This window comes from Apteryx mantelli, chromosome 1 (genome assembly GCF_036417845.1).
Source record: "Apteryx mantelli isolate bAptMan1 chromosome 1, bAptMan1.hap1, whole genome shotgun sequence".
NCBI lineage: Eukaryota > Metazoa > Chordata > Aves > Apterygiformes > Apterygidae > Apteryx > Apteryx mantelli.
Genome location: NC_089978.1, coordinates 1,715,129 through 1,741,005, shown reverse-complemented (window position 1 = coordinate 1,741,005; position 25,877 = coordinate 1,715,129). Strand labels below are relative to the sequence as shown.

Genomic DNA, 25,877 nt, shown 5'->3' with positions numbered 1-25,877 from the left:
TTCATGAGAAAGCAGACAGTGTACAAGTCTAGGGCGTGTCATCACTGAAAACAGAAAGCTGAAGGATTTGCCTAAGATGGAGTCGGCTTCACAAGAGCATACAGGAAATTGTCTGGCAAGTATAGCATTGTAGCAGTTCTCGTAAATGTTCTTGAGTCCACTGACAGTGTCCAAAAATGAGAGGTGTTAAAAATTTACAGCCCAGATGGGATTTTATGCATAATCCACTGACGTAATCTCATCTGAGATCTTTACTTAAACTCATAGAAAGAAAGGGATCAAAATAGAAATGCAAATTAAAATCTTTCGACTTGGAATTTGCTCGACTTTGCAACGGCCACTCCAAACGCTGTGCTAATTCTGCCTCCCTGATCAGACTGCAGTGGGAGTTGACGTCTGTACTTTCTGCACAGAGACTGTGTTGCCGTCTTGCAATGTTTAACACATGCACATAAATCAAGGAGTAGATAAAAGAGCTGGAAACAGAAGACAGAAGTGCTGGCTCCTGCCATCGCTGCTAGACAATAGCTTCTCCAGTGGGAAAGTTTGCTTCACCTTCTGCGTAAAAGATGAAAGATGCCTGGGCATTTGTTTGGGGGGAGAGAAAGGAGGAGATCCGGTCCCTGAACAGGTTGACCTTGGACAACTTCATTCACTTGTGTACTTCAGTTTACTCAGCTGTAGAATGCATGTAATATTTGTTTGCCTTCCTGCGGTTACAGCATTTCATGTGTCTTAAAGTATTTTAAAAGTCCTAGATGAAAAAGGATGTATAAGATAAAATCCTTTTGTCAACTTTAGAATATCTGGTTATTCGCTTTCCCACATCTCTTACCCCAAATCATTTTGGAAAATGACACCATACGGTTACAGTCCATTTTAAACTCTCATGATCAATGTAACTTCCTAGTATCAAATTATTCCTACCTGCAGTGCAAGAAAGAAACTATGCTTATTTGATAAAGCTGACTGTTACGAAAACGTAATTAATTACAGTACGTCCTGCTGGTACTTGCTGGGCTACAGCGAGCCAATTTGCCCTACAGCAGAACAGGTCTTACTGTAAGAGTCTCACGGTGAGTACACACCTGAATAAAGCATTTTGTCTGCGGAAGGCAGTGCTGCTTTGGGTGCAGCTCATCTTGTGAATGCTGCGTTGAGGTTGCCGTCATGCTAGATGCAGGACAAAAGAGGGAGTGTTGCACAAATTCAGAGGAAAAATACCGTTTCTGACTCCTTTTAGAAAACCCGTGAGATTGCATTGCAAAACTTACTTGATAATTCCTCTAAGAAAGAGTCTTTCCTTGGCTGTAGCCTGCTGGCAGCTCTCTGGCTCCTTGTCGCAGTAATTTCTGATTCTAGAAATCATCTGGCTGCTCCAAGTACCTTGAAACTGCTCTGCATTCCCATCTTCTCTTGGCGGGGGCAGGAAGATTGCATACACTTCTTTGATTTAAAAAATTCCTGCATTTTTAGGTGAGGCAAAGAGCGTTTTTGGTTGTTTTTGTTTTGGGGGGGGTTGTTTGTTTGTTTGTTTTGATTCTTCTTCAGCTGCCAGCCTAAATTGTTCCCTGGGTCTTACTCGCCCCAGTCTTCTCTCGGGGAGCTGGCTTGAGTGGGATGGTTGGTGGCTCATGTAATCACTCGTCCACCTGCTCATGCTTCGGCCTCTGCATTGGTACGAAGCCTGCTGTAAAGGCCTCTTTGACTTAAGTGAGCTTTAGAGTGACTTAAGTGACTTTTAAGCGAGCTTCTTCTCTATGCTGAGAAGCTGCGTTGGACCACCGGTGTTTGTAATCTTGGGTGTAGCGGTTAAGGAAGCCCTGCATTGCTGTTAATTGCACGCCTTCCACTGATGCCTGTAAACCTTGCTATGAAATGACATGCCTAGGGTAAAAAACATTGGTACTAGTTACAAAAAAAAAAAAAGAAATAGTGATTTGAGAAGTGCAAATAACATGCAAGATTCATCTCAGGCAGGTGTGATCACGGCGTAGCTCAGAATCCGTACCAGTAACATGTCAGGTAGGGTGTGCATTCCCGAGGAGGAACCGTGCTGATCTGATGTCACCGTTGGCTGTTTTGGTAGGCGAGAAGCAATGCTTGGGGCTTAGGCCCTGATCACACATGCTGTTGTGGCATCAGGCTTGTCCCATCCAACTCATCGTTGCTCAAGTGGAAAGCGTGGGGTTTCTGTGGACTGTGCAGATTTGTTCTAACTGGGATAGACGCTGAATGTTTATTTACAGCTAGCTTTAACAAGCTATTCTCTTCCATTTTTAGCTTTCTTGGGACATACTTGTTTGAACTTTTGCTATGTAGTAAACAGATGGTTGGGGCAAAATTGAAACAAAGTCTTGGTTAAACTTTAAGGGATTTCTCTCTGTTAACTCTTTTTAGAACGTTTATAAAATCATACACCAAAAGCAAGGTCTGATCTTAAATGGCTGTTCGTATGCATCTTGTTCACATGCACAATATAGACTGACCCCAGTTTGAACGCTGGAAAAGAGTTCATTGCAATCTGCTATTAGTTAAGTGCTTTTAATGCTTTGTACTACTTTTGGTTGACTTCCACATGAAGTCAAAGGCATGGCCATAGGAACTTTCCTGGTGAGTTATGTAGAGCTTTCCCACATCTCTCATGTGGGAATAAAAAAATCGTGAAAGCTGTTTTTGTTTTTTGTTCAGCACTTAAAAAAAAAACCCCACTTAATTACTTTCATTCTCTCCCATGCATCCACATTTTTTAAAGTAACTGTATGTATTGCTAAGTGTTGAAAAGGGAGTTTTCAACATGAAGTTGTAATTCTGATGGAAAGGTTTGCAACCTGTCCTAAAAATGGTTTGACCCTTGATTTGCCTGATCTCTCTGATCATGGTCAGATTTCCTCAACAGAAGTTATGTTCTTCTAAGCTGTTACATCTCTGAACTGAATGTTATCTGTATCGTCCTAACAGAACACAGCTGTTCTGGGGGTTCATATGTAGAGTTTCTCATATACTGTGTATCTCGAGCTATTATATTGCCAGACAAGCTATATCTGCAAAGATTTTGAGTTTTGTATTTCTTTTAGACGTTTGTTTTATTTTCCCCTGTTCAAATTGAATAAATGTTGTCAAGTTTCTTTTATTAACAAATATTGATGTAGCTCTTTTCCATTTGTTGTAAAACATGGGTCATAATTCTTCCTAATACTCTCTTCAATTTCCACTTCTAGCTGTGGTACAGGAGAAAAATTGCAGCGTTAATCATCATGTTTCCCTTTTTGAATTAAATAGTGTCTCTGACTCTCTTCCAGTGACTCGTCATAACCACCTCAAAGACTTCATGCTGGTGGTGTCAATTGTCATTGGAGTGGGTGGTTGCTGGTTTGCCTATATCCAGAATCGCTATTCAAAGGAGCACATGAAGAAGATGATGAAAGACCTTGAGGGGCTTCACAGAGCTGAACAGTCTCTCCATGACCTTCAAGAAAGGTAAGTTTTAGGTGTCTATCCAAGCTGAGTATGCAACTGTTGATGTCTCCTGAGAGGTTATTTTTCATACAGATTTCAAGAAAGAAGGGTTTCTTCCCAGCTGTCATGCTCCATGTGTAGCAGTCAGCTTCTGGTGGTGTGTACCATAGTCATCACCTTCCTGAGCAGTCGTAGCAAACCTGCTGACCAGTCCTGATAGCTTGAATGGGTGCATGGCTTATGAAGGAGTTCGGTTAAGTTTACAAACTGACCCGCGCATGCTCACTTTACCTGCTTTTCGGAGGTGATGTCCTAGTCCTTTGTACCTGAGGTGTGCCACGTGAAACTCCCTCGCGTTGTTAGATTCCTGAAACTTGCTGGCAATAAGGCCCCTTCAGCAAAGTGACAACATCTGCCACTAGCGTTTCCCTCGCTGAGATGGACTTGAGTAACGTACGCAGTACGGTGGGATCGAGCATGGCTTTCCATGCTTGCTCAGAGATGGTTAACATGCAGTTTCTTTTCCTTTCTGCATTGTTTTTATGTCTTTTTGTTTGTTTGTTTGTTTACTTAGTTCTCATTCTGCTCTAATTTTCATTACTGGTTCTAAGAAATTGTTTTTGAACTTCTGGCAGAACTTCACTCAGTTTTGCTGTCTTTGACATGTGAGAGCTCTTTTCTCCCTCATATTCCAACTGGAGCTTCTGTGCTTTAAGAATTAAAGCATTTAATTGAGCAAAACTGGCTTGAATGCTCCTTCTGTGTTTGACAGTGGCTTGCTACTCTTCATTTTGAGTGTTTTGTCTTATTTCAAATCTGAACTTCCTATTTATTTACCACAATTATATAGTAGCAGTGAAATGAACAGTAGTTTCTACTCCTAGTCCAACTGATATTGAAAGTGTATCAGGATTCTTTTTTTTTTTTTAATTATGGTGTAAATCTGCACCTAGAGGGGGAAAAAAAAAGAGCCTTTTAAAAGAATGTGAAGTAATCCAGCTCACTTGGAATTCATCATCCGGGCGGATCAGGTTGTTTCACTCTATCTTTTAACAGGGAAGAAGCACACTGAATACAGTAGAGGCAACTCAGCAGAGGAATTACCCACCCCCTCTTGAATTCTTCTCTGAAGCATATGTGAAAGTCAGTGCTTCCCTGCCCTCACAGTGATACCTAAAGCCAGGAGTGTTTGCTAGAAAGAATTAAAAAAGAAATAATTTTTGAATATTAAACATGAATAGCTAAAATCCGGGCACCTGTTTGCTGCAGAGATCTTTCATTTGTTCTGTTAGGCAAAATATTGTAGCCTCGGTATCAGAAATGATTGCAGTGGTTCCAGTGAAGTTACTCACATGAGAAAAGGCTGCAAAAACAGGCCCTCTATGTGCACAGGGTTTTTCTAGAAAAGAAATGACATCCAGTACCGCTAATGGCAGCCCAGTCATTTTCTTTTGGCAATGAGATTTTTTTTTTTTTAAAGGTAGATTTAGCAAGTAACAGAGCATTATAGACTTGGGCTCTAACTGTTTTCATTTATTTTAAATGCAATTTTCAAGGATAGAGTTTAATTTGGCTGCCATAAAAGTTGACGGCTGCATTCCCAGCGACTTCACTGAAAGCAGAGCTCGGCCCCAGTTATTTGTGTCGGCTACTCACGGGCAGCACAGCGAGATGCCTGTACAGATGCCAAGATCTTAAGAATGTAAATCTGCGGTGAAGATTTTTGCAAACAGCTCAGTCTTTGGAAGCTGTACCGCATACACACGAGGCTGCAGCCTGCTTTCTTACCTGTTTGCCTGTAACAGCCTTCAAAGAGTTGTCCAACTCATGAGCGTTGTTTGAAAGCCTTTTTCTGCCTAGAAGCTCTTTGAGTGAGACACTAACTGATGTGATCAATGTGGAAAGAAGTAGGTAAGAGTGTACCAAGTTGATGGTGCCAAGCTCAGCATGTTCCCATATTCGTGATACAGATATATGACCTGCTTTCTTTTTGACGTAAAGTTAGGAAAAACTACCTTTCCCGTAAGCCTACCAAGGAGCAAGCTCTAATAAGCAGGTCACTTCACAAAGCTTTGCATAGTATTACATTACATGTTGGAAATAGCCCAAAGAAAAAGATTTTTCTACAGCCAGAAAGACACAAGAATTCCTTCTCGAACCTCTGTCTCCTGAAGTCGTTATTCTGGAACACCAGAATTGAGTCCAGAATTTGAAGGAACTGCTGAGTTCAGTTCAAGAACAGTTTATTCCAGAGGCCCCAAGCCTGTTGCTGTGATTCCGCAGCGTAGGAAATGACCTTGGGATCTGTTGCTGAGGACAGAACAACATAAACAAGTGGATGTGCCTGGGAAGTTAGCTAATGCTGTAAAGCCAGATAAGAAGAAACACAAAACCACGTAGACTAGGCGTAGCTTGAGTCTTAAGACAGAGCAACTTAGGCTGTTTCTGCAGAGTGCAGACTGGGAGGATTGTCCTCTGCAGAGGACACTGAACGGGGCTTCCAGAAGTGGCAGGTGAATTCCTGGCTCCCTGTAGGGCCTCTTGGCCCAAGGTTGGTCTAATTCTTCTCTAAACAGGGGAAATACGCCTTCACTTCTTCATCCTTGCCTCCCTGTAAGGTTCAGCTGTACTGCTCAGCAGCTGTGGGAATAGCAGAAACTATGGATAAAAGCCTTCTTACGGACTTGTGTAGAAGTCATTCTCTAGTTCAGCTCTGAAACTTCTTTTCTGGAAGCTTCTTTCTAGAACATGAGGTAACCTCCTTTTATATCTCATTAAAATTCAGTGCCGAACAGCTCTCCAGAAGAAAGCATTTAATGCCTTTCCCAGTTGCCTACCAACTGCTAGCAATGCTAACAGCTTTGATGAGGTCTTGAAGATCTGAGAAAGAAAGATTGATTTAGAAATCCATTTCTAGTTCAGCTTCAAAATACTTTTTGAGAACATTCTTCAGTAGTGACTCTTTGCAGTCAATTAAATGACCCATCAAAATAAAAAAAAAGTTGATCTCTTTGTGCGTCCTACTGATAAAGCATGTTGACGATCCGTTCCTGAATTGTGAAGCCTCCGGATGGACCTTGATTCCTTGCCCTTAATACAAGTGCAGCTCTGAGGGCACTTTGTCATGCTCAGTGGAGCTCACAGCAGGAAAAACCAGCATACCGAAAGCACCTGGGTGTGAATGAGAATACACAGATAAAATGTGCTTTTGTCTCGAACCAACCTATGAAAATATGGGCTGTGCTATCGGGGAAAAAATGGTAGTAAGGGGAAATACAATATTATGGTGCCCTTGAAAATAACCTTAAGGATAAAATTCCTTCTCTCTTCTGGTAACGCATGCATCATAATATAGGGGAATTTCCCCTTTAAACAGAGGTATTTTGGTGCTTTGGGATTCTTTGCAGCCCTAGTATGGAAGAGCTGTAGCAATGATGCACAGGGCAGAGAGCGTGGGTTTATCTAAAAACTTGGAATGTCTTGGCAAGGTTCTTTTTAAATTGGGAACGAAAACATTTGAGTTTCTCAACAGAGCTGTAAATTGAAAATAAACTCTTTTCCAAGAACAGAGCCAACATCATGGCTGACGCGAGTCCAGCCCATCCAGATTTGTTTTAAATTGCCATCTGTATGCCAAAAATTATCCTGAATAACAAGGGTACTTAGCAGTTCTGTTCACTGCTAGGGCACTGAGCAGCTTCACTCTTGACCCAAAAGACAGTAGTTTGCCACTGCGGAGATTCAGAACGGATATTCGACCTGTAGGCTTTGTTAAATCCCCTGTATGATAAAAGAACAAAGCAAGAGCTTTCATTTGGTGCATGGCCTTGGAAATGAGCACCTGTATATGAACTATATGGAGTTGTATTTTGTAGTGATCGATGACTGAGGTTTTTTCCAATTTATTTGTGTCCATCTGATCTGGAATGAACTAGAGCCGTGAAGCAAACACCTTTCAAAGCAGAAGTACATAGAAGTAAGTTTGTACGTGCAGTTGCTCTTTTCCATTTCATTCCACGCAAGATTTCAGGTTCTGAAGTGTCACAGAGATCCCTCTCTCCAAAGTCATCCTTACTTGAACTGGCGATGGTTTCTTTGTCTTCTCTTCTTAGGTGTGTTCTTCCTTATTTGCAAGACAGGTACAGGAAACCTAGAGCCAAGTCTTGCTGTCCTCTCTCTGATCTATCACTCCTGTGCATCCCTCCATTATTTTGCTCTCTGGTTTGGATGTTGAAGTTCTTGAATGGGGGGAGATTTTATGATTTTGGAGTAGTCATTTCTGGCTAAAACGATTTCATTTGTGGTTCTAGGGTGTTTTTTTTTTCTTCCATTTTATGGATAATTCTACTCATTCGCTGAAAATCTCTATGCTGTAAGCCACTACTAATTTTACTGGTTAAGCTTAGGCCTTGCCAACCTCACAGACTTTGTTCATAATTTCAGTATAGATTAGTACTTTATCCTGAAATCCCATCATTCTATAGAAGAAACTGCTTAAGTGGTACAATAAGTGTATGCCAAATCTTTTTTTCTTCTTAAATTTGGCAATTTCTGCCACTAGAAAAAAATGGGTTTTTGAAATGTGTTTAGAAGAGGCACGACTAACATTTAGAGGTTGTTTGGGTGGCAAGAACTAGAGAGTTTAGTGTCCCTTTCCTTTAGACAGCTCAGTCTTCGGTGGGCTGGGTTCATCCCTGATGCTCGTCCGAGTTCAGTGAAATTGTGCTAGGACTGTGTTTATACTAGTACATCTCTGGCTGACGTAGGGTTCAGATTTTTCTTTTCCTCGAAGATTGACCCATCAAAGTGCTGTGTCCAAAAGAGGCAGCAAATAGGCCTGATTTTTTTTTTTTTTCCTCCCACAAAATGAAAGTATAGTAGAAACTTTGCAACAGCACGTTGTGACTGCAGAGTTATGTCCGTTCCGGGTCGAATGGTTGAACTTTCCTAAGCGGCTACCAGTAATCTGTTGCTACTTTTTGCTGCTATACATAATTCCTAATGATTTAATCCTGTCATGAAGAAAAATAATGACTTCTGGGCAGGATTATGACATGTCTAAATTTGAACAGTCTTAGAAATGGAGCACAGAGACATCCTATCTGTATATTCATATCTGCTCAGGCATATCTTTCTCTTTTTTTTTTAAAGGCAAAGGTCTTCATTTCTGTAAAAGTATTGAAAATTCAAATGAGTTTGGAGCTTATTTGAGGAAACCTTGGTTTGTGTACTTTGGATAATTAAGAAAATAAGTATTGAGTATTTAAAAAAATTAAATAAGGCTGAGTATCTGGAGCATGGTGAACTTTCTCCTTGACTTTTCAAATATGCCTCTCTGTTGACAGCTTTGTTGACATCAAAATATAGTAAATAAAAGCAGTAAATAAAAGCAAAGATTGTCTAGATTGTGGCTGGTCGACAGTTGCGCTGTGGACCTTGTAGCTCCTTTAGGCGTGTCCAGCATGGTCCCACAAGCCCAACATTGGGCTCTGTCTCTGTGTGTTGCAGACTGCAGAAGGCTCAAGAAGAACATCGCTCTGTGGAAGTGGAAAAGGTACACCTGGAGAAGAAACTTCAAGATGAGATCAGTATTGCCAAGCAGGAGGCGCACCGGCTCCGAGAACTGCGGGAGGGCACAGAGAACGAGCTGAGCAGACAAAAATACGCTGAGCAAGAACTGGAGCAGGTGAGGGTTCAGGCAACCGTGGATGCACTTACATACAAGATGGGCCAGTAAGAACAGTAGGCAGCAGCTCACTCGGCTTCACCCTTCGGGAAATCCACTGGTGTTCTGTTTATAATGCTCTTTCACCTTTGCTTTTCCACTCCCCTTTGTGGAGAAGAAGGACCAGGTATTTCTTCCGCTACTTCACATCACGCTTCCCCCATGATGTGTATGTAGCAGTGGTGCTCGTGCGTGGTTAGCGGGACTGTACAGGTGCTGTCTCAAGAGTGAGGGTGCTGCCACCTCGCATCGCCTCAGCTTACCCTGCAGAAGGAGAGGTATTGAACTTGACCCGTAACTGCACCCTTCTGGCGACTTTCAACCCCGAGCCCAAACCCTAAGCTCCCTCTTTCCTTTTTTTTTCTCTTGTATCTATTCAGAGTTATAGGAGTGATTTAGAATAAGTTTGGTTGTTCTTACCATGTTTTATTGTGGGTCAGAGGTGTACAAGCTCAACTGTGAGTGCAGCCCAACTCCTGTTATTTCCAAGGAAATCAAGCAGCAGATTAGAATCTGTATAGCAAGGTCAGAGTTCATATGCAAATCCCCAAAACATTAGCCCTAAGTCCCCAAGTTACACATTGAAATGTAGACTTGGAAAGAATATATATAAATGTCTGTATAATGTTGTTGCTGGCAACAATGAAACCTGTGTTTGGTCCAGAAGGATATACAGAACATTTGTGTGGTATCATAAAATAACTTAGCAGAGGCCAGAAAAGATTTTCCAATCTTACACCTAAAAACCCTGAGACCTATAATAAAAGGCACAAAAGCTATAATGTACTGTTAGAGAAATAATGGAAATCAAGGATATTGCTAATGGTGCCTGTCTGCAGTAGCAGAGGACAAAAATAAAAGCATCTAGGAATTTTACCTCAAAACTGTTTTTTGCCCAAACCTACAAAGGAAGCCCAAAAACAATTCCAATTGCTCCTTCCTATTTTGCCTGAGGGAAAATTCTTATCTGACTTTAATTTATAGATCAGTTTATACTGACATTGTGCAAGCCAGAATTGCCTGATCCAAGCAAGTACTTTGGATGTTCTTAGGCCGTCAGCATATCCTTCCACCTGCCTCTGTCCAATCTTTTATGCCACCATGGAGGATGGGGAAGCAAATGAAACAAGACTCTAGGGTTTCCATTGACAAGGGGAGAAACATCTGTCCTGGCCCTCAGGTAGCCGGTGAACTATGGGGCAATATAGCCTAGAATATACAGATAGTCAACAAACAGTAAATTTCCTCTTTCCTTCCTGCGTGGAATACCAACAATGCAGACATCCACAGACTCTTTGCAACCTTTGCTTTCTTGATCCAAGATCATTCGTCCTAACTTGTCCTACAGACTTGTCCATAAACTCATTGAGTTCCATTTCAGAACATGCATTTGGGCATTTGTATTCACATAAAAAGAAATTCAATCATTTTGTATTGTGGGTCGTTAAATAAGGATATATAGCTTTTCTCTTGTAACTCTGACTCCTTGCCCCTGACCTGCTGCTGGTTTTCAGAGAAGGTAGAGTCTCATCCATTTCACTTTTCTCCTCCACTTTACATTTGTTGTATCTGAAAAGCCAGAGATGACTTAACCACTCTGTTGTTTCTTAGAGGCCTTCGTGAGGGATGCGTTGAAAGGGTGAGTATTGGTTTTATCCACCTGACCCCCACTGCGTGATTATAACACAATCACCATTCCAATGAACGTTAGACCACAGATGTAATTAACCAGTCACTCCCACTGACCGTAAAACTCATCAGACTCTAAGATATTCTGGGGTCCCAGCAAATAATAAAACAAAGAGCTTCTCTTGCATCTGTTGAGAGTTATGGCTAAAAAGATACTGGAGGGTTTGAAATCTCCTACTGGAGTCCAGCTTATGAGATTAAGAAATAATGTATTACTGAGATTGGACTCTTTTGTACTAGACTGTTTATACCGGTCCTCTCTTCTTGTCAGGTCATACTCCACCCAGACCATGACCCCAACCTGCGCTTCAGATTCTGACCACTTGTTACTCTTAGCGGTCTAAATGGGATCTTAGAAATCTTTGTAGGAAAATACAGACTTCCTATATAACTTCTATCCATGTTGTTTCCCCTCTGCAGAAATGGCAGTGTTTGTTTTGAACACTGCTGTATGATGGCTCATTTCAACCACTTGTACCTTGGCTGTTGTTCTGCACTGCTTCCTTTTCCATAATTCCATAAACACATTGTTCCCATATACGTTTTGAACGCACCTCTACCCTAAATACTTAGTGGCAGATTTCATGTTTGCTCATCCTAACTATTCCTAAATCCCAGACACTTGTCAGTCACAGTTAGAGTTCTGCGTGTAGTAAGAGAAGAGGTTGGTGCAGCTGATGTCAGAGGGAAAATTCAGGCCTTCCTGAGAACAGCGATTCTGGATTTGTAACTTTGTGAATGATTTAGGCAATGTTATTTACAAAACTGATCGCACACATCACTGATATAAGTAGTTGACCTCTTTTGTGTGGTTCTTCCTGGCTACCTCCAAGATGGATTATGCAAATGTACTCCAAGATAAAATACGAAATTTCAAAGTATCTGGGTGTAACCTGGTGCTTTTGACGTGCTAGAAGCTACGCCCAAGCCAGATTTGATTTAAATGGGCCTGAGTTAAATAACACACTAAGGAAAAAGATCCAAGTTTGAGTGGCCTTTTAAAAAGCGCGTATTCTCAGTTAAGGTTGAGGCTGTGCGATCTGGAAAATGAAAAGGCCCTAGCACCTTTTTAGCAAAAGGCAGGGATAAACATAGTTGTGGCAAACATGCTTTGAACGTTAGGAAAGGCCTGGTTTAGCATCTGATCAAGGCACTAGAAAAACTTCCATTCACTATGTGGTGTTTTAGATCAAGGCCATGAAGAACAGAAAGAAAAAAGGGGACATTTGCAAAGCTTTCCAAACATTATCCCAGTTACAGGCGTATGGCTCTGCCCGCATAGCTAGCTGTGACGTGACTGGATCTGTCCTCCCAACTCCGTGGGCTTTTAAGAAAGGACCTACATTTGTGGGCTAAGGCTTGCTGCGGCAGTGAAAGCATTTGAAGGTGCTAAGGGTTGGCGTGTTTGTTTTTAGCAGAAAAAAAGTCTGTTGTACAGTGTAAAACCACGTATATCCCTTCTGAGCTTTGAGATACTGTGATTGAAGGACAGTCAAACAACAGGAGCTGCATCACTTGTGTTCTGTTCCGGGATTACACTAGTCTGAGTTGCGGTCATCAACCTTTGGTTCCTCTGATGTGAAGCAAGTTAACTTCTTACACGGCTTGTGTCAGGTTTAATATGTTTAAAGCCCCTCCACATAATGTGTAATAAAAGAGAAGTGTTAATCCTTAGTGATTTCTGGCACTGAATAGTTTTGTGTAAGTTTTTGGTATCTTCAGCTTGCTTGTCACCCACTTTCTTCTAATTTTGTACTGACTCTGCAGCAAGATGAGCGTGTGGAGGAGACTGAGCTGGGGTGGAAGGAGAGCCCTCCAGAAAGCTGCAGTCACTGCTGATTCCAGAACGCGTTATTTCTTTTCCTGACCAAGCAGCACATGTTTTGTGTCTAAACATTTTTATCATCTTGCTCCAGTGTGAAAGTTGTCTTTTGACAAGCTCCCTCTGTTTGCTCGGTAACTGCGCTGAAAAAAGGCAATTGCCTGCACAGCGTTGTCAGTGATTTTGCTTTAGGAGGAGCTGAATTTGTAGAATTTGTAGATTTTGCAGGTCAGAAGGCAGGCAGCAAAATTTGTAGAGATTTCTAGAGGCTGAAGATAAGCACTCTGAATATACTTACCTAACGTCTAATTCTCCTTTGGCTAACTCCCATGTCATCCTGCCAGCTCTGATGGATTTACGTATGATTTGTGCCATTGTGAGGCAGAGGAGAATGTGGCCTTCTGTCTTAACAGACATGAAGAGATAGAGCAGATCAGCGATGAGTAAACACTCTGCTTAACCTCCCTCCAAGATGAAATGGTAAGGCAAAAGAGCGTTGCAATTACTGGAAATTTTGGAAAGAAACTTCAGAAAGAAACCCGGCTTTAAGATGAAAGGGAAGTGCTGTATGTTGTTCTAGTCCTTCAAGCAGCAGCTTTTGCTATGTTGGATAGCTGCTGTGAAGAGAGCACGTGTTGTAGCTCTCTATTCCACTTGCTCACAGCACCAGGGTGCTGCGCTGCGTATTGACCTTTGCTTCTGTCAGGAATAAGATCAAGTCTTATGGAGTCTTGCTTTCTTTTTCTGGTGTGTTGAAAGTGCTGGGTTTGCCACCAGCCGTTGCCATGTGGCATCGCCTTGAAGAGTGCTGACCAGGATGAAAGGTCTCTCCTCCACTGCTGCCTGTAACGCTGCCGCTGGCTGGTTTTCTCCTAGGTCCGAATGGCGCTGAAGAATGCCGAGAAGGAGCTAGAGTCTCACTGTAGCTGGGCTGCGCCAGAGGCCTTGCAGAAGTGGCTCCAGCTGACCCACGAAGTGGAAGTTCAGTACTATAACATCAAGAAACAGAACGCGGAAAAGCAGCTTCTAGTGGCCAAGGAAGGGGTGAGAATTTCAGTCTCTTTATCCTAGATCCTTCCCATTGCAACAGTGGGGAGTTTGTTTCTCTGCACGTTCTCTTCTTGCTTTCCCTCTTCTTTCTGTGAGCCATCTCTAGGTTCATCCTTCATTCTGTACTGCGATAAAATGTAGGAAGCCTGATCTCACAGCAGTGCTGAAAAAATTGGTCCAAAGTCCCATAGTTACCTAACTTTCCTAGGTGAAAGTCATGATGTAATATCCTGATGATAGTATGCGATTGTAGCTCTCTGCTTCATCGTATCTAATGCCTTAAATTTGCATTCTTTAAGTGCAGCACAAACTTTTATCAAGGTGCAAGTAGGTGATTGAAAGTGATAATGAGCAATTACCTCTCACTGAACTGCAGGGATTGACTGTGGGCATGCCCGTCAGCTGTCTGTCTTTCATAGGGTCAAGTCCTGTGAGGATGAAGAGTATTGGTTATTGTCGGTACTAGAAGCATCGTGGGGTTTGCACCTATTATGAATAATCCTTTTGCTAGGTGTTTTACTTGCACAGGCAACAACATTTCTAATACGTGCATGTGATTTGTAGTTATGAATCATTTCTACGTTCCCAGTTGTTGAAAATGTCCATTGCCAACCGCAAAATAACAAGCTGCAGGGAAGCTGTTGTAACATGTATTCGTCTCCACGGACGTTTACAGCAGTCGAAGCTGACAGCACATAAAAATTTGTCTGTCTTTATATGTTTTTGTTATGAACATTTTATCATTTCCGCGGTTTACCTTTTGTTGTGTCAGGTACCGTGTTCGTGGCCTTGGTTTGCCTCTTGTAAGTCTCAAGTTAATCCACTATATCTTGTGAACCAAAGATCTGTTTGTGGAGACTTTAGATTTGAATATATGTAGTACCATAAAGGGAAGGTAAAAAGACCCGTAGGGCATTAACAGTATTCCTTTGATAATTTGCTCATGAGAAAGACAAAACAAGGCTCTATAAGACAACCATTAACCATATGAAGTAGCTGGTTCAGTTCCCTGAGACTTTTTGGAAATCAGGGGAAGGACCAAGGAAACCCGCAACCTGCTCACTCTGCTGTTGGTGAATTCCTCATCCACCACGTCAGGAGGAATCGCATCCTTCAGTAAAATGACAATTCGTACTATTTACATGTGTGAAAACAGCTGCGGGACTATTTCTGTCTTAGCCCATTCAGGATGTTCTTGTCCTGGAGGAAACATAAGGTCTTGTTCTTCCTGTGACCTTCTTCTGTTAATGTTCCAGGCTGAAAAAATTAAAAAGAAGCGAAACACCCTGTTTGGAACATTTCATGTTGCTCACAGCTCATCTCTAGATGATGTTGATCATAAAATCTTGACTGCAAAGTAAGTATCTACTTTATATCTTCCCTCGTTTCTGTCTTCCTTCTTATGATTCTATGACTTTATTTTGCTGGGATTGAACTTGCTCCTTTTAACCAAAACTCTTTTAATTTTATATGTGTAAAACTGAAATCATAATTATGCAGAGCAATTAAAAGTCCTGTCAAAAAGGCCTTTCCTGAGGTGTCAGGAGGCTACAGTATTCCAAGCGGTTATCCCCTGAGGTTTCGGTTGTTACTGTTTTAGAGGTCATTGCTGTATTCCTGTCTGTGGAATGAAAGATGCCTCAAGTATCAGGACACAAAGCTGAAGCACTAGACTCCCCATTTCAGACAATTTATTGTGTTTTCCTTTCATTCCCTACATTTTTCCCTTGTTTGAACCTTGCTTTCAGACAAGCTTTGAGTGAAGTGACAGCTGCGCTCCGGGAACGCCTGCATCGCTGGCAGCAAATCGAGCTGCTCTGCGGGTTCCAGATCGTCAACAACCCCGGGATCCACACGCTGGCATCAGCCCTTAATATTGATCCGAGCTGGATGGGCACCCCTCGGCCTAACCCTTCGCACTTCATCATGACTGATGATGTGGATGATTTGGATGAAGAGATCGTGTCTCCCATGTCCATCCAGTGTAGGTATTCCGTATGAGTTACATACATATCTGCTGTGCTGAGGAGTGCTACAAGATGTGATAGATATGGAAAAGTAGCTGAAATATATTAGGAGGAATTAGGGTAACTAAGCTGGCTTTTAAATGATCAAAGAGAAATTAATAGTCTTTAAGGGCCAGGAGTGTCCATTAGTGCCAGACCCCCACTGCTGTGGTTGTTCGGAGCCTGTTAATTCCTGCACTGTCAGAAACGTTATCAGCGCTGCATGGATATTTGTTTGGACATTTTTCCCACTGTGGTAGCAATATAGAGAAAAAGGAGGTGGAGTGGGGCGTGGGTGTTGTTGTTTAATCATAGACAAGCTTAAATATATTTTTTTTCTTGGCCAACGTGAAAGCCAGAAAAAATATCCTTTAGTAATATATACACTGTTCTGTTCAGCACACCGAATTCAAGCAACGAAAGGATGCAGAGGGCTAGAGTCACAAAAGAGAGAGGAAAATGAAGTGCTTTTCCCCAATCTCCCTTTAGTTAGAGCACTGGCTCAGGACATAAAAAGACTTGAAGGCACCTCCTCTTCATGCAAGGTTTTGAACTTTTGTCTCTTGCCATTCTATGTGGGGAAGAGCAGTCTCCACTGGTGATACCGCCTACCTTTAAAAAAACTTTTGAACATTTACTGGAGCAAAGACTGAAACCCCTGTGTCTCATCTCCTGTGTATGTGTTCTCATTCCCAAGGCGGATACTCTTTCCCTCTTTACCGGTGACTATTTGTGTCACTGTGCATTGACTCCTGTTGGAGGGAAGGAGCATTCTGGTGAGGGACAGTGGATGAGCCTACGCTCGTGAGCTCAGATAATCTCAGACAGAGGGAGGGATTGAACCTGGGTCACTTTACGCTTGTGACTCTCTTAACTGCTGAGCTCTCGGATTAAATGAGGGCTGTTTCCCTCTCTAGAACAGTTTTGCGAATCAGTCCTGACTACAGTTCCCGTGTTAAATTGACCCAGATTCACACATGGTCCTGCATCTCTCAAAAATGCGTTTTCCAAACACAGCTTCTTATCTCTAGCTATTGCATAAGGGAATGGGAGGCCTGGATAGCAATTCCTGACGTTCTGAAAAGCTGCTCTGTGGTGGCAGTGGTCTTACAGGTCTATGGAAGAGTGTGTAGCCAGAGCATACCGTCCTGAGCTTGAGCTGGGAAGAGAAGAGCCAGCGTTGACAGTATTAGTTGCAGCGGCCTTTTCAGTTATGCCTGATTCAGGTCACTTTCTAGCGAGGACTTCATCAAAAATAGGTCTGTCTAACGGCGTAGAAAGTGGGGAAAAGGAAGGGAAGAAGCCTTCGGGATGGGCCACGGAAGATGCTCCTATGTGCCTGTCACTGTTCCTCCCTGATGGTTTCAGGTCTGAGGCTCTGTTTCGATCTTCTGGAGGCGAGCGCTGAGGTGGGCGCAGGGCATTGGGAAGGGATGGAGACGGAGCACCGAGAGCTTGGCTAAACCGCAGTATGGTTGAGGCGGGAGGGACAGGGTACGTGCGGGTTTCTGGAGCTCAACGAACACGGGGGTTGGAGCCCGCGGTTTATGGTGCTGGGTGCGTGTAGGGAATGTTTAAAGCACCAAAGAGCTAATGGTGTCTCACCAGTCTTTTTGCGTGATTATCAGTTACAATTAAAAAAGCCAAGACTAGACAGCTCTAATAACAAACTTGAAAAGATGCAAGCTGAGCAGTAGTGAAGTAGAGATATCCCAAAGAAAAGCCCTGAATGAAAACTGGAGCCCAGCCTCCAGCACGTGAGCCTTGGTGTGAGATTTTAAGCCTCGGCTTTCTCGTGCCTTGCTAGAGGCAGCAAGAATGAGATTTTCTGCGTGCGAGCGCTCGCGGTTGCCGTCGGCCCGGCAGACGGTGGCGAGTCCGTGTGCCTCGGCGCAGCCACGCGGCTTGGACTCACCAGGAGTGACAGCTTGGTGTATCAAGGCCTTGGCACCCAAGTTGCCCAAATGGGGTGGCATTTCCTAGCCCCTCTTACTTTCCTCTAGTGTTTTCCTTGTGCTTCTCTCCTGAAGCAGTTTTTACACACAAACAGTGTTTTTCCTCCCTGGATGTGCTGGGAATGTTTGCTAAGTGCCAGTGACGGTTCTCCCTGTAAATCAACCTTTTCTCTCTCCCTTTCAAACCTGCCTTGGCCAATCCCAGATGCAGCCTGGCTTTTTGGGCGCAGGTTCAGTGATCGCTCGTCTCTGTCCTCGGAGGATCAGTCCCTCTGGAAATACCCTGGTTTGGTTCTCTTTGATTTTTGTTCTTGTTGCTGTTCTACCTGCTGCCCTTTCTCCGGACTAAAATACATACACAAATTTTCCAACTTTCTGGCACGAAAAACTAATTCATCTACCTTTCTTCACTGAGACATTGGCATCTTTACTAACCGCGGGGCAGAGTCTGCTGGGATGAAGAAGAATCACAGTTACCTGTACTCTTCACATTGTTTTGGGTTTTGATTTAAGAAAAAAAATACAAATATGACAGTTGGAGGATTGTTTTCATTTTTTTTTTATCCCTGAAGTAGAGATTAGGATTTAGGCCAGGCCAGGAGGTTTTAAAGTTCCTGCTCTCAGCCTTTTTCCTCCTCCTTGTCAGTAGGTGACTTGTTATGAAGCCTCTCCCCTGTTGCCTTGCTCCTGTGGGCTACTGGCTGAAGGGGATGCGAGCAATTGCACTGCCTTTCATTTTTCAGGACTTCTCTCGAGTGTGCCTTTAAATAAATTGAGCAATGCCACGTATTATGCTAATCCGTCCCCTGACGCCCTGATCCCGGGGGCCACAGGGACAGCACGCTCAGTCTCGGAGGCGCAGAAGCCTGGATAACTTTCCCTAAGCAGAATTATTGCCGTAATAGGGGCCTCTGTGTGATGGAGGCGGAAGAGTAGGTGCAGCAGCAGGCGAGGCTGTAAACGGGTAGCGTTTAGGACTTGCGTGGTGGTAGCCTTCCTCGAGATTATGAGCAGGTTCTTTGGCTGACGTTTATAACACACATCTGCAGTGCCTGGCGTAAAATCCTACTTGTGCGAAATGAGGGTCCCCTGTCGTCGTAGCTGTGCAAAGCCGTGCAGCAGTGGAAGCAAGGTCCCAACTCTTGATCCTGCGCCTATTGCAAGAGCTAGGTAAATCCCGCAAAAGGAGGGTACCTACGTGTAATGTGTCAGGTTTGTAAATGAGGAGTATAATACCTGGGGAAAAAAAAACCCTTAGGGGAAAAAAACATGTCCCAAGATGGAAAGACAGAAACCTATAGCAGAAACCCATAATCCCCCAGTTAATTATCCTGTGGAGCTTGAATCCTCCTTAGCCCCCCAAAATGAGACTCCTCTTCTGAACTATATACGTGTGAATACTGATCAGCAGCAGGCAAGTTGGGATCTGCTGTGCTATTCCTGTCCGTAATGCTTTAGTTAGCAGCATTGCTGCTGCAGAGTCGTGGCGGGATGGCTTGAACAGCCTCCGGTTCTGCCTCATTAACGCTCTGCCTTTCACCTCCTCTGATCAGTCTTTTGCAGTCCCTGCTGGAGCAAGGGATTTTTTTTCCACCTTGATTCCATATGGCTCGATTTCACTTCGTTTCAACTCTGGAGCCGCTAAGAAAGAAAACTTTGAAATATAAAATGGGGCAGTATAAAGAGCTCTAGTGAAAAGACTGTATGTGGCAGTGCAGTAAAAGCGAAGAAGCAGGGAACCTGAGCAGTGGGACCCTCGGAAAGAAACTGTGATTAACCCTGGGAATGTGCAAATAGCAATATTGCTTGAATTATTCTTGTTTGTTCCTTCTTCTACTTGAAATATGTCCCAGCAATGATCCTTCAGATAGATGAATTGTTGCTGTCTGTTGACCTGCAGGAGATCCATATTTCCTAGGCGTATGGTTTTTACAGCAGTGATTTGCTGGTTCTTCGATTCCCGAAAGAGCTCTCCCTCTATTTAATTTCTCAGCTTTTCTGTCTATTCACCTTTTTAACCATTTTCATGTTTATTTCTTACGCATATATACAATCCTGAACACCTTATCTCCTGCAAAAGAAAGAACGTCTTGTATGGAAGTTACAGCCAGTGGGTTAAATGTAATCAGAATCACTTTTCTCTGCAGTATGGTGATGCAGCCTAGTGGATCCATAGGTTTCAGTGTATAATAATGATATATATAATACTCTGCTTAATCTAAATGACTGTTCAAAAATCTCCTTCCAAGGAAAGGTGCCTCCCTTTTGACTTTCTAAGGGCTGTCCTCTAGCTGCAGCTCTGTGTATAGGTTTGATGCAGAGATATTGGCTGAGCTGTCTGGCCTATGTTACCTGAAAGATAAGACTAGATGGCCAAAAAGATTATTTTGGTCTTAAAATCTATTAACTAGCTGGCGACAGTGCACTGAGGGAAACGGTCCGATTTGCAATTTAAAATATTTTTCAAATTGAGCATCTCTGTGATCAGGAAACTTAATTTTAAAACAGACCAGGACCAAATGTTATCACTTTTGGATCAGAGCTATAACTTCAGATGTGTAGTATGATGAAAGCTAGTATCTACCCAGTTAAGATACAGTGTGCTATACTTCTGCCATGTGACCTAGCCATTCTGTCCTGTAGAAAGGGTGCAAGGCTAAGAGGTTGCTGCATCTGCATAGAAGCTTTCCTGCACTCGAACACCAAGTGCAGCTGCCCTTAGCAGCCACGCTTTTAGGTGGCACTGAACGAAGTCCCGCATTCCTGCGCGTTACTCTGAGAGTTACACTGGCACAAAACCGCTGGAAGCGGGAGCAGAGTTGTGTTCTTAGGGTGGTATTCACCTGCCTGACCTTAGCTGCCTACATCTGAACTGATCACCCTAGGCTCCCTTTTTTAGGCAGTGTAGAGAAATAGGACTACCAGGGCATGATGCATCTGACCAACTTAGATGTCTGTATTAGGGTGAAATGAATCATGTCACGAAAGTACCTGCTTCTTCACATTTACTACAAAGGGAGTCTGGGTGGTAGCTCTGATGTAGAGTTGGGTCGGAGGAATCTTGCAGCTAGTTTCCGTTTCAAGCAAGATGATCAGATAAGGTGTTCAGAAAGCACCTCTACCAGGAATGTCAAGCATAGATTTTCATGGGCTGGTCATTAATCTGGCATGTTAAGCAGTAGCACCAACTTAATGCTTCTCCTGCATTAAATCAGCATAACTGATAGCACACATGATGAGATGGCTGCAGCAGCCCAAGCAAATGTCCTGGTGGAAGAAGGCATGGCGCCTGTGGCGCGTACTACTGACCTAGGGCGGCAGCTTTATTGCAGTGCAATAAATCCTCGCGGATTTGATGTGCAGGTTCTTTTCCAGCTGCATTCAGCGTTCTTCCCTTTTTCTCATTACAGCTCCTGCCTTGCCCAGCACTGTTCGCCAGCGCCTAGTGGACCCACAGCATGCCCACGGATCTCAGAGGTTGGTAGAGAGTTACGCGCAAGGCCAGAATGAATCGGGCCAGCCTGCCCATTTCCGGGCAGGCAGAGTCTCTCTCCGTCGAATGCACAGCCTCACTTCTGGACAGTCTTTCAGTTCCGACCTTCACGGAACCAGCCCACCATCTGCTACCACTACCACCTCTTCCACTTCTTGCTCCTCATCCACCACCACTGCATCTGCTCCTGCTTGCCATATCCACCCTATCTATTACCATCACACCACCTCCTCTTATTTCCTTCAGATGGACTCCACCCCTGATCTGCCCCCTCCTGATGTCACCTCTGGAATTCGCTGTCGCACTGAGAGCTTTGGGTATATTGCTGTTTCTTTTCTAGCTCCCTCTTGCCTGCTGTGTCTCAGAACTGATGCTTGCTCGGGTGTTCTTTCTCTTAGATTCCTTGTGCCCTTTCCTTTTGGGCCTTTATTTCATTATTTATCCACCTTTTATTTCTTTAACCTCTCTCTGATGCAAGTGGACCCTCTAAGGAATACTCCATGGTCCATTTCCATATCTACAAACTCAGTGGATGAATAAACCAAGGAGGTGCTGAGGTTTAGCTGTGGCTAAACAAATGAGAATTCCTGGGCACTCTATCTCTAAATAAGTCAGTCTTTTACTTGGGTGATGCACCTGTAAGAACAAAGGTAACACAACTAATCAAACACTGACCTTATTTGAAGCCTTGCCTTATTTGGGGTCTTCACAAGCAAATTGCAAAGGAAATACAATGGGCAGGTATTACAAGCTAGTAGTTAGTGCTGCTGGACGAGTGAGTGTTCACAGGGATGTTCTGCAATGCTGTGCTGTTTTTAAGGGGTGGCAAAAAAGCAGCATTTAGGAGCTTTGTATTTCAGAGTGACTCTTCTCTCTTTTGGTAGGGGATGAGGTGTATTTGTGTTTTGGCTAAGGAATGGCTGAATAATGGGAATGGAATGTAGAACTTCTTATTTCTGGATCACTGGCTTTAATTTGGTTCCTTCCAGTAGTAACAGGCACAGAGCGATGGCTCTTTGGAGACCTACATAAGAGTAAGGTCCAAGGAACTAGTTAGTATCTGCATCTCTTCTCTTCTGGTTCACCACACTGTTGGCATTAGAGAAGTGAAGGTTTGGGTAGGCAACAGAAACAGTAATCCTGTCTCATGCAATTAGGATGCTGTTAGGGGAGCTTTGGCAACCACTGTGTGTTCAGAAATGTTCTGTAGCCTAAGCAGGGGGTGACGTTTCCTGGGCTGCCCCAGGTGGCTTTCTTCAGAATGAAATCCACCTGCAGCAGTCACTGAAGAGGTCTCCCGCGTAACTTATCTAATGGATGGACTCATCTAATGGATGGATGGACTTACAAACACTGTTTGAACCTGTATCTACTAAGATACTTGATGTAAAATCTGCAAGTAGGGTACGATTTTTGTGCGGTCTCTAGTGCAGAAGGCATTGCAGACACTCGCTGCAGGGTCGTTGGTGTTGAAGCACGCAGCAGTGGAAGGACTGTGGCTGGCAGACTAGGAGTCTTGCATTCTCTCCCTGCCTGAGACTTGCTCTGTGACCTTGGCCAAGTCATTTCATCCTCTGGCTCTTTGTTTTCTCCTTTTGTAAAATAAAAATAGTCCTTATCCTCAGCATTAGGGAACAATCTTATGGGGAAAGACTGGAGATCATTCAGTGAGGAATGAGATAGGTGCAGTGTCCTTTCATATTTATTTACCCAGGCAGAAAAACATACCAAATCACTACATGTTCATTTGTGTCAGCGTGTTGTACCATTATTCCTTCTACTCGTAGGTACTTCTCCTTATAGTTGTAGGTACTCCCCTGACATCCTCTGTTTGATGTCTTTTCCACAGTCTGCTTCATATATCTAATCCGCTTGCTAACTTCTGTGTCTCAAAGCAGGTCTGCCTGAGAGGGGGGTGCTTGATGGACCAGGGCAACCTCTGAGCCACAGGCTGCAAATAACAGCATGTGTAAAACCATGACTAGTCATAAACACATTATGTGTTCTGGAATATTTTGGGGGGGGAAAAATTTACTGCATATGGTTCATAATGGGCGATTAAAGAGCAACATCTCGGTTAATTTAATAATGTTTGGCTTAGGATGGTAAGAAGCAATGTAATTAAAATTCAGATTAATTACCGCTGCTTTAAATTCAGTTGAGTCTATCCCAATTTGATAGATAAAAGCTGGGAATGCTTCTTGTGACAGCACACAGCCCATGTTTACAGTCAGCCTCTGGGCTCTGAAAAAAAGGAGAGCTTGTCCTGGGAGCCAGGAGGCTGATGTACTGTTGCAAAAGTGGCCATATAAACATCATTTTTTTTCAGCTGAGCCCTCCGTTCTTTTGATCAGTGCTATGCTTAATTGCTGACCAGTTTAAAGTCCTAAGCCTGCAGGCTATACTGACAGTGGCAGAAGGGAATGAGGTGTGATTTTTGGATCCCAATTAGAAAAGGTAATGATGTTGAGAGGTCATTAGGAGAGAATAACTCGTATCTTCTCCTCATGCTCCACTGGCATTTAATAGCTCGTCAGAATCTAATTCTTTGCTATTCAGTGAAAGGTGGGCTTGCTTTCTTTCTGTTCCCATAGAAAAAACCACCTGTTAATGCAGGATAATTAATTTAGTAATACAGATAATTATGCCCGTTAAGAATTTGTCCTGCAAGGTTTGCTTCATCTATGCATTAGCAGGTGGCTCCAAAATCCATGCTCTTTTATTCTCTATTCATCTCAGAAAATAGAAATGAAGAATTGAGTGCCCAACTGTGTTCTGCTTTTGTGCGATTTAAATTTTTGTCAAACTGCATCTTTGGCAGATCCTGCCTAGATGCACATCTTTAAAAGTACTGCCAAAAGGGCAAGCCAGAGCAGAAGCCAGTATATTGCTCTTTCATTCTCTTTTGTATAGCAAATCTTGGAGCCCTTTATGTGTAGCCCTTGAGCTCCACAGCCTCCCAAAGAGGCAAGCAGAACAGATGGGAGATCTGAGGCTGAGAAAGGCCTTCCAGGGAGTCACTGCCAAGGACGAAATCAGAACCCAAGAAAATCCTGGCTCCTGGCTCCCTTGGTAGGAAGAGAGCGCTGCCTTGAATATTTTGGACGGATGGATCAGTTTAGCCTCTCTTGCATCTAGCAGATGTAAATGTTGACGAGACGTGACCAGAGAAATTATCTCAAGCAGCCTGTTCCCCCAGAGAGAGGGCTTGAGAATCGCTCCCCTCGGAGATCGCTTCTCTTCGTGTCCTGCGTGCACCTATGCAAAGCTGCGAACGGTGCCAAGTCGGTTTGACGTTCACTTGATAGGAACCTTCTCTAAAGACGGGGCCAGCGCAGGGCCTGTGAATTACTTTCATAAACTCCTCACTGTTTGCTTCTCTTTTGCAATTGGCTTCAGAGGATCCGGTGCAAATAAGGTCAGAGCTGTTGTGATTTTGAAGGCTGGTGTGTGTTTTAATGTTATTGAAGGGGGCTGGATGTCCCTGGGTGGGGAGAGGGTTGGAGGGCACAGTATGCACAGAGGTTTCTGCTTTCCAGTGCCTGCTTTGAGTGGTGCCGGTGGATAAATGTGATGGAGAGGGGAGCGTAAGACCGAATTGCCACTCTGGTAGCCCTTTTCCTATGGAGAAGGGAGGTGGCAGTCAAAGCAAAAGGAGGATGTCAGTAATCCAGTAAAAAGAGTAGCCCATAACTCCTGTAGAACGGAAGGGAAGAAATTAATGTTGGAGCTGCACCGTAAAGGCTGTTTCTAAGCCTCTGACTGTGCAGGGCTGAGGACAGCAGACTTATTAAGCTATACAGCAAATTTGGTTCTGCCCTAGGGGAGGCTTTTGCTGCAGTGGTGCCATATTCTAGGTAGGTGTAGCCTGGGGGATATGGGCCCTCTCGGTAAAAGGCAGGGAACGGCAGCGGCAGCAAGGTCTAATGAGGTAGATAGACCAAGCCGTGGTGTAGTATGGTTATGTCAAACGCCCTTGAACCACTCCTAAGCCTTCTTAGAGCCTATTTCCTGTTATTTTGCAGACAGCAGAAGCCCACTAGAAGAGGTCTATCAATGGGCTGCAGAGTTGAGGAGAAATAACTGTTTATTCTATATTGTTCTTCTGTCCTATCCCCTCTTTTTCCACTGCTGCCACTCTTTCTTTACTCCATGTTTTGCCCTCTGCTTCTTTTGTTTTATGCAATCTGCATTCCCATTCTCTCACCTTCTCTCATTCTCCATGGTCAGCTTGGATTCTTGGAATGGCAATGTGGGAAGTGTAGGTGAAGGCAGATGAAACAACAGCAGTGAACGAATCGTGCCTTCAAGTAGCTTAACACTGTCAGCCTAACTATATATATATATGTATATGTATATATATATATAAAGAAAACAGTGAACACTGCAACGGTGTGTGGCCAAGGTTTTTAGAAATATGCTGTCTGAGATTAGGTTTCTTGGTCTCTATTTTCATCTTCAGATTGGTGGTGCAAGTTTTTCGAGAGGAATGAGCATTCGGTAGTTGCTGCTGTATCACAGAAATGCTTTCTTTGAAGGCAGCTTCCTGCGATACCATCGAGGCTGTCTATCCCCTGTGCCAACATGAGGGTGAACCAACTCAGCGGCCTGCTTTCGAAACGGGCTGAGCAACCAGCGCTTCCTGTCGAAAATGTGCACTACTGATTTAGGGGTTTAA

At 43.5% G+C, this 25,877-nt stretch overlaps 1 protein-coding gene across 9 annotated transcripts in view; it reads left to right on the top strand.

The window, feature by feature from the left end:
• Positions 1-25,877, top strand: part of STIM1 (stromal interaction molecule 1) — a 109,958-nt gene that overhangs the window by 76,321 nt on the left and 7,760 nt on the right. For 4 of the 9 annotated variants that reach the window (XM_067304071.1, XM_067303891.1, XM_067304008.1 and 1 more), the window contains exons 7-13: positions 3,303-3,480; positions 8,968-9,145; positions 13,572-13,739; positions 15,002-15,102; positions 15,494-15,729; positions 17,912-17,992; positions 21,117-21,516. In XM_067304071.1, the coding sequence (XP_067160172.1) occupies positions 3,303-3,480; positions 8,968-9,145; positions 13,572-13,739; positions 15,002-15,102; positions 15,494-15,729; positions 17,912-17,992; positions 21,117-21,516 (1,342 nt within the window). The remainder of the gene's footprint in view (positions 1-3,302; positions 3,481-8,967; positions 9,146-13,571; positions 13,740-15,001; positions 15,103-15,493; positions 15,730-17,911; positions 17,993-21,116; positions 21,517-25,877) is intronic. The other 5 variants (XM_067304406.1, XM_067304342.1, XM_067304134.1 and 2 more) reach the window with 3 other exon arrangements.